The following is an 8,016-nucleotide window of genomic DNA, read 5'->3' as shown; positions in this document are numbered from 1 at the left end:
AAATAATATCTATTCATTTTTTTAAAAAGCCACATCCATTTTGCAAGAGAACGATGGGGAGGAGGAGGGGGCGGAAGCGGGTGCCCGGGCAGGTGCCTGGGCGTGGGGGACGCTGCCCAGACACCGGACATTGACAGGCCGCCGCCGATGGCGCTCGCCGGGTGCCTGCTGCTGCTGCTCTGGGCGCGGCCTGTGTCCGCGGTGACGGTGGACAATGACATCCTGGTTCTGTCCCATAAGGTAGGCTCCACGCCCGCGTCCCTGCGCCGGCGAGGCCTCCACACTCGGCCTGCTCTCGGGGTCTCGGGGCTCCCTGGCCCTTTCCCAGAGGGTGCCCGACCCTGAGTGCCCTGCGCCTGCTCCCTCGATGCCCCACGACCCCGTGACCCTCTGGAAGGTCAGTTCCTCTGCAGTCCTGCTTCTCACCCCAAAGATGGCTGCTGGTCTGATCTGGGAGCTGCAGTCCCAGCTTTAACGCGTAGCCAGTATATATATATATATATTTTAAATACATTTTACTGATTTTTTACAGAGAGGAAGGGAGAGGGACAGAGAGTTAGAAACATTGATGAGAGAGAAACATCTATCAGCTGCCTCCTGCACGCCCCCCACTGGGGATGTGCCCGCAACCCAGGTACATGCCCTTGACCGGAATCGAACCTGGGACCCTTCAGTCTGCAGGCCGACGCTCTATCCACTGAGCCAAACCGGTCAGGGCTTAGCCAATAGATTTCTTTTTTAAAATATTTTTATTGATTTCAGAGAAAGGAAGAGAGAGAGAGAGAGGAGAGAGGAGAGAGAGAGAGAGAGAGAGAGAGAGAGAAGCATCAGTGATGAGAGTGAGTCACTGACGGGCTGCCTCCTGCACGCCCCCCACTGGGGATGGAGCCCACATCCTGGGCCTGTGCCCTGACAGGAATCCAAGGGTGACCTCCTGGTTCATAGGTCGAGGCTCAACCCCTGAGGGCGGCTTCTTCTGTAGCACCTCTCCCGCCCTGCGGCTCAGGCCCTCACTAGCTTTCCCGTCCCCGTGCCTCAGTTTACCCTCTGTCCACGTGGCTCAGGACAGACACAGACAAGGGTTCCCGCCTTCTCCCCCTTTCCACGGCCCCCAGGCCAGCCACCCTCCCTGCTCTGTGAATGTTCCAGAAACCCCGCCAGGTTCGATGAGTCTGAAGGCCGGCGGGACCCCGGCGGGACCAAGGGAAGCGGAGAACAGGGGGGCTCTTTCGGGGTCTGCAACGCCCTCGAGCAGGTCCCCGGCCCGACCTTGCAGGGGATCGGGGAGCCCTGTGAGGAAAACCTGGAGTGCCAGAGCGAGTGCTGCGTCACCAACAGCCTGAACCCCCAGAAGTTCTGCACGTCCCAGACCATCCTCCTGCAGTGCCTGTCCTGGCGGAAGGTGCGAGGTCCTGGGGGCGGTAGGGGGGTGGGGGCCCCCGGAGGCGCCGCCTCTTGGGAGGTCCCGGTGGGCGGTGCGGGGTGCGAGGTCTCGGTGGGCGGGGTGGGTGGGTGTGAGGTCTGGGGGGGAGGGGGTCCCGGTGGCAGGAAGGCCTGGCCGTTCGCCCTGCAGCCCAGCGGCTACTCGTGCACCGACAAGAAGGAGTGCAAGAGCAGCTGCTGCGTCACCAACAACTACAGCCCCTTCAAGTTCTGCACGCCCCGCAACATCTTCTTCCAGTGCCTGGAGTGGCGCAAGGTGAGGGCGGGGCGGGGGCGGGGGCTCCCCTGCGGCTTCTCAGGGGCAGCGCTCCAGGGGCCTCTGTCTCGCAGCCCAACCACGACCACTGCGGGGACCACAAGGAGTGCCGCAGCCGGTGCTGCATCCGCCTGACCGAGGCCAGCTCCCCGCGCTGCGTGCCCCGCAACGGGCTCCTGGCGCACTGCCTGCCCCCGGTGAGTGCCAGTGTGGTGGGCGGGGCGGGGGGGGGCAGCCAGTGCGGTGGGCGGGGCGTGGGGCAGCCAATAAGGTGGGCGGGGCGTGGGGCAGCCAGTGGGATGGGCGGGGCATGGGGCAGCCAATAAGGTGGGCGGGGCGGGGGCAGCCAATAGGGTGGGCGGGGCGTGGGGCAGCCAGTGGGATGGGCGGGGCGTGGGGCAGCCAGTGCGGTGGGTGGGGCGTGGGGCAGCCAGTGGGATGGGCGGGGCATGGGGCAGCCAATAAGGTGGGCGGGGCGTGGGGCAGCCAATAGGGTGGGCGGGGCGTGGGGCAGCCAGTGCGGTGGGCGGGGCGTGGGGCAGCCAATAGGGTGGGCGGGGCGTGGGGCAGCCAGTGTGGTGGGCGGGGCGTGGGGCAGCCAATAGGGTGGGTGGGGCGTGGGGCAGCCAGGGTGGGTGGGCGGGGCGGGGGGCAGCCAGGGTGGTGGAGGCTGGACGGGCGTTGGAAGGACGGGCCCTGGGCAGAGGAAGGTTCCAGGTCCATCCGGGCTCAGTGGGAACAGTGCTCAGGACGGGACCGTGGGACCAGGAGCACCTGGGACAGCGGACAGGGCCTGCCGCGCCCCCCCCACAAGGCTGGGGGCTGAGAGAGCACCCTCCCCAGGAGCCTTTCGCTGGCTGGCCCTCGGGGGGTGGGGGGTGGGGGGAGCAGACGGAGGTGAGGGAGGATGCAGACGGGGCACAGGGCCCGGAGATGGGTTGTGGGGACATCTGTCTGTCTGATTGTGAGGGGGTGTCTGACTCCCCGTGTTCGACACCCACATCCCGATGTGGTATCACCAGCACCCAGGCCCCACGTGTTCACAGAAATGTGCCAAATCGTGGCCAAGGAGCCATCTGGTCCCAACCGCGTCCCTGTCCCAGGCGAGCCGAGTCCCTCAGCAAAGGGGGTGGCGGTGGGTGCTCTTAGGCCTCTGGCTCGGCGCGTTCTGATTGTCGCTGTGTCCTCAGTGACTCGGACAGGACCCGTGTGCCGCGGCCCTGACTCGCCGATGGCCCCTCGGCAGGAGCTCCCGGCCGCCTTCACCAATAAACTACTGATGGAACCAAAGTGGGTGTCAATTTTCTTCAGACAATAAAGGCAGAAAAGATCCGTAGAAAACGTGGAGACAGCCGAAACCGGTGTGGCTCAGTGGACAGAGCGTAGGCCTGTGGACTGAAGGGTCCCGGGTTCGATTCCGGTCAAGGGCATGTACCTTGGTTGCGGGCACATCCCCAGTAGGGGGGTGTGCAGGAGGCAGCTGATTGATGTTTCTGACTCTCTATCCCTCTCCCTTCCTCTCTGTAAAAATATATTAAAAAAAGAAAACGTGGAGACGATGACAAAGCAGCATGCACAGCCCCCCCCCCCCCCCCGGGCGTTCCATAATAGAGACACTTAAGTGTCTTTTCTCTTTACAAGTAAAAATAATCACTCAAACCCCGGCCGGTGTGGCTCAGTGGTTGAGCATCAACCTAAGAACCAGGAGGTCACAGTTTAATTCCCGGTCAGGGCACAGGCCCAGGTTGGGGGCCCGATCCCCAGTGTGGGGCGTGCAGGAGACAGTTGATCCATGATTCTCTCTCATCACTGATGTTTCTCTCTCTCCCTTTATATAATCAATAAAGATATATTTAAAAATAATAGTTATCCCAAACTGAAAAGACCCTGTAAACACGGCTGACGGTACAGGAAACAGGAAATCAAGGTCCCACACAAAAAGGTTGTGAGTTCCATCCCTGGTCCGGGTGCTCACACGTTAACCCCTCACCTGCAAAGGGAGAATGAAGAGACCCGCTCCGCCCGGCGCAATCCCAAGCTCGGCCACCAGGTGGCGGTGTGGGCCTTGGCGGGTCACAGGGACCTCAGGTGCCCCCAGGTGATGTCCGTGCGGCTGTGCGAGCAACACCGAGACCCACAGAACCTCACGCGCGCGGCGCTGGCCCGCTGGGGGGACCACGCTGGACTGGCGTTGGCTGATGCCGTCGGAGAAAACAAGTCGATATTTTGTGATCAATGGAGTCTTCAGGGAGAGTTTCTGACGGTCCGCAGAGGGGCCCGGAGCTGGGGTGCTGCTCCCTCTGCCCACAGCCCCCCGCCCGCCCGGGGCACCGGCATGGCTGAAGGGTCACCGCCCACAGCGCTCTGCGGGACGTGGTACAAAGGGCGCCTTGACTCAGACTTTAATGACGTCACATATATTAATAGACTATTTACATTTGTTCCATTTGTCCTTTTTTACAAACTGAACAAGAAATCTTCTTACACTCCTGCATAATAAGGCAAAAAGCCAGGTGTGTGCATTAACATTATTTAATAGAATATCTGTAACTTCGGTTCCAAGTGCCGCGGGCGGGCCAGGTAAGCCTGAGTGGGGGCCTCACAGTGTGTTGGACAAAATGACCGTTTTTTCTCCATAAATAAGACGAAAAAAGCAAAACAAAACACCAAAACCCACAAACCCCGGGGCTCTGGGAAAGGATCTGAGGCTGTTAAACCGCAAATCGGAACTAAAAGTTAAAAAGCAAAACTTTGTTTTCCTTTTAAATGTCTAAAGAGCACAAAATTGAAAAAAATACAAATCTATTATAAACGCTTCTCACCTGTGGGAAAAAAATGTACAAACTTGAATTTTCTTCCAAGAGCCTGATCTGGGCTCAGAAAACAGGAGGTCGCCCCCAGAAAGCTGAGTGGGGCACCCCGACCCCCGGCCGCGGGGCAGCGGCACCGCCCGGGCCGAGGCCTGTGCTTAGTTCCCGGACCTGCAGGCGGAGGGGCGGCGGGCAGGGCGGTCCGCACCAGGCGGTCCCGCGGCTACCGCGCCTCCACCTCCGGGGGGTTTCGCGACGGAGAGAAGTCGGGCGCCTCGGGAGCCCCGCGGGGCGCAGTCCTGCTCCTGGGGGGCCCGGGGGACGTGGGGGCCCCGCCCGCGGCCACTAGCGGGGGCGGCGCGCCGAGGGCGGCGGGGGCCGGCGGGGTCCGCGCCAGGAGTCCGTTGTGCAGCGCGGGCCCGAGGCGGGGGTAGTGCAGGGCGCCCAGGTGCGCGGGGGCGGGCAGGTGCGGGGCGGCGCCCGGGTGCGCGGGGGCGGGCAGGTGCGCAGCCCGCAGGCGCTCGGGGCTGCAGTCGTGGGGCTCTCGGTCGCGGTAGAGGCGCTCGGGGGGCTCGAGGGCGGCGGGGCCCGGGGCGGGGACGGCGGGCGGGGCGCGGCGGGGCAGCTCCAGGCCGCGGTAGGTGTCACGCGGCGGCTCCCACGCGAAGCCCAGGCGCACGGGGTGCAGGCCCGGGGGCTCGGGGGCGTCGCCGTCCTCCCCGCGCTCCTCCTTCACCTTCACGTCGCCCTCGGGCGGCTTCCCGGGGCCCAGGAGGCCGGCCGGGCGCAGGCGGTCGCTGGGGGCCACCTTGCCGCAGGGGGACTGTGGGCGCGCGGCCGCCGGGGCCTCCCTGGCCGGGGAGCGGCTCTCCTTCACTCGCGGATCGGCCGGGCCCCGGAGCAGGAGGTCCCTGGAGTGACAGACACCCCCTCAGTTGCAGGGCGGACAGACTTCTCCCCAAAAGCAGGCTGCCTGCCACCCCCACCTCGGCGCAGGGCCTGCCACGCCCACGAGCCGGTAGCGAAACGCCGGGATACAAGGTTCTGGGGAAAGTGGGGAGGGGGCCTGGGCCCAGGGGCCCGCGGAGCCCTTCTCTCCGTCCACGCGGCCAGCCCACAACCCCACAACACCCACAGGACCCTCCGGTTCCTCCTCCCCGCCCAGCCAGGGCCCCTCGGGGCCTCCCAGACCAGGCCCTGGCGGCTCAGCACCTGGGCGATGTGGGGGCTCCCCCAGAGGCCCCCTCCCTGCTGCCCCCTCCTCAGGACAGACCCCCCATGGCTCCTGCCAGATCCCTTGCGGCGTCCTCCCCTGGCCTCCCCCGCTCTGAGGGTCCAGCTTCAGCCCAGGGATGGGGAGGTCTCCAGGGGCCCACTCACCGCTCCCGAGCCTCCCGGCCCTTGTCAGGCTCTCGGTCGTGGTTGGTCAGGGCTGAGACCCGCTCGGTGTCCACGGGCTTGGGCCAGGGGGGCGGCGTGGGGAAGGACGGGGGCGCCCGGTGCAGCCGGCTCCAGGCCTCCTGCGGGCTGGGCAGGCCGTGCAGGGCGGAGCCCTCCTTGGGGGCAAAGAGGCTGCTGCCTGCAGCTGGGGGGTGGGGGGTGGGGGGACATGAGGCCAGGGGACTGCCCCCCACATGGGGCTGCGGGAGAAGACACACCCCGGACCCCAGGGGGTTGTACAGCCCACGGGGGGGGGGACACGCGTGTGGGCAGGTCACTCACTCAGTGCGTGGCTGCCCAGGCCTCCGAAGGCGGCGCTGCCCAGGCCCCCGAAGGTGCTCGGCCTGCCGAAAGGGTCTGGGGGCAGCGGGCGGGGCTCAGGGGCCTGCGTGGCTCCTGCCCGGCGCCCTCCCGTGGCCCTGGGACCTGGCAGGTCCGGCTGTGCAGTGGGAGGGGCCCAGGTTCTAGGGTCACCTCCCCCCGCCCCCGGCACACCCCCCAGCACACCGACCTCGGCACCTACCTGCCGGGTGACCCGCGGGCAGGAAGCTGCCGGGATGGGCTGAGGGGCCCAAGTGGCTGGCGGCCGGATGGGCAGCACCTGGGGGCAGGGTGGAGCCCGTTCCAGAAGGGGCTCCGGGTTTCTCTAGGAACCCCACCCCCTCGCAGGGGCCAGGCAGGACCCCAGGGGCGCAGGAGGGGTGCCCCCCGGGCAGAGGCGGGCCTTCGTGGGCTGCCCCCGCGCCCGTGACCGAGACCCGACAGAAGCTAAGGGACGGCACCGGGGGGTTTGGTCCTGGGCCTGTGGTCGGGGCCCGAGTTACGGCTGCGAAAGGCCGCCCGGCACGCGGCCGCCCCTGAACTGAACCTCGAGACCGCCAGGCGGGGTGCATGCCCTTCACTCTAGGGCGTTTCTGTGAAGACGGTGACGGGGGTCCCCCAGCTCCATCTTTGGGCCCCCAATCATGGACGCTCGGGTTTCCTGCAGGCGACTCCACCCAACACGGCGGCGTCCCATCCCCACGGGCCCTCGGCTGCGGTTAAACGCGCATCTAAGTGACTCACAAGCCAAAGTCGACCCAGAAGCAAGAACCAGCCTGCCCAGAGCTGACGGAACGGGGTCCGGTGGGGGTGCGGCTGAGGAGGGGGGTAGGGAGGCGGCGCCGGGGAAGGAGGCACCGGAGGAAGGGCCGCGGTGGACTCAGGACGAGACGCACCGACCCCGGCCAGGGCAATGCCCGGCAGGCGGGTGGGCACCGGGAGGCCCGGCCTGGACTGGGCGGGGCCTGCCCTGGGGGAAGCAGCTCAGACTCCAAGCGCAGAGGCCACGGCCTGGGCCCCACGGAGCACGGCCTGGGGGTGCCAGCCAACAGGGCTGTGGCCACCACGGACCGGGGCCCCCTGGTCTGCAGGATCAGACCCTGGGAGGCCGCTGCTCCGCTGGGTCTGGAGGCCAGCAGAGTGTGGCCGACCTGGTGACCCTGCACCCCAGCCCGTCAGGTGACCGGGCTGACCCCCACGTGCACGGGGACGGCAGGGGCAGCGAGGGGAGAGAGAAGGGGAAGGGAGGTGCCGCCCAGGCAGCTGGGGAGGAGGAGCTGTGGCCGAGGCTGTGCTCACACACAGGCCCGTGGGCGGCTCTGGGGCCGGAGGCCTCCCCTTCCTCTCAGAGGAGGGGCTGCCGTGCAAACCCTGTTCCTGAGCTGAGCCCCTGGAGCCTGCAGCGCGGTCCGTGCACACAGGAGCCCGCGTGCCCCGAAGCCGGGGCGCTGGGTCCCGGGAGAACAGGCTGATCCCGCCGCTGCTCTCCCGGCCCCCCCGCGGGCCGTTGGCTGAGTGTCTGTCCTTCACTGGGACATCTCAGCCGTGGGGGTGTGTACGCTGAGTCCTAGTCCTGCTGGGGAGTCCTCGAATCTGGGGTGCACCCGGGGACCCCGACACGGTGTGACTGGTGTGGCTGCCGGCGGGGGAACACGGAGTCCGGGGCAGTTTCGACTCCAGTGAGAAGCCAAAACCCTCCCTGGGAGGGAGGCCGGCTGGGGCGGGCATCAGAGACAAGCCCTGGGG

The 8,016-nt window shown here is 66.5% G+C and overlaps 2 protein-coding genes across 6 annotated transcripts in view; one reads left to right on the top strand and one right to left on the bottom strand.

Annotated features, from left to right (window-relative positions):
* Positions 1 to 147: 147 nt before the first annotated feature.
* On the top strand, positions 148 to 4,042 carry LRCOL1 (leucine rich colipase like 1). Its single transcript, XM_054712871.1, has 7 exons — positions 148 to 240; positions 1,277 to 1,402; positions 1,574 to 1,699; positions 1,774 to 1,906; positions 2,890 to 2,989; positions 3,698 to 3,902; positions 4,010 to 4,042. The coding sequence occupies exons 1-7, from the start codon at positions 148 to 150 to the stop codon at positions 4,040 to 4,042; spliced, it is 816 nt and encodes a 271-aa protein (XP_054568846.1).
* Positions 4,043 to 4,215: 173 nt separating this feature from the next.
* The window catches only part of FBRSL1 (fibrosin like 1), a 34,282-nt gene continuing 30,481 nt past the window's right edge, over positions 4,216 to 8,016 (bottom strand). For all 5 annotated transcript variants that reach the window (XM_028133683.2, XM_054712578.1, XM_054712580.1 and 2 more), the window contains 4 exons: positions 6,473 to 6,550; positions 6,232 to 6,306; positions 5,890 to 6,094; positions 4,216 to 5,420 (listed from right to left, as the gene is read on the bottom strand). In XM_028133683.2, coding sequence (XP_027989484.2) covers positions 4,733 to 5,420; positions 5,890 to 6,094; positions 6,232 to 6,306; positions 6,473 to 6,550 — 1,046 coding nt within the window. In that variant the 3' untranslated portion in view covers positions 4,216 to 4,732. The remainder of the gene's footprint in view (positions 5,421 to 5,889; positions 6,095 to 6,231; positions 6,307 to 6,472; positions 6,551 to 8,016) is intronic.

This window comes from Eptesicus fuscus, chromosome 23, assembly GCF_027574615.1.
Source record: "Eptesicus fuscus isolate TK198812 chromosome 23, DD_ASM_mEF_20220401, whole genome shotgun sequence".
Taxonomy (NCBI): Eukaryota; Metazoa; Chordata; class Mammalia; order Chiroptera; family Vespertilionidae; genus Eptesicus; species Eptesicus fuscus.
This window is presented reverse-complemented; position numbering and strand designations above follow the sequence as displayed.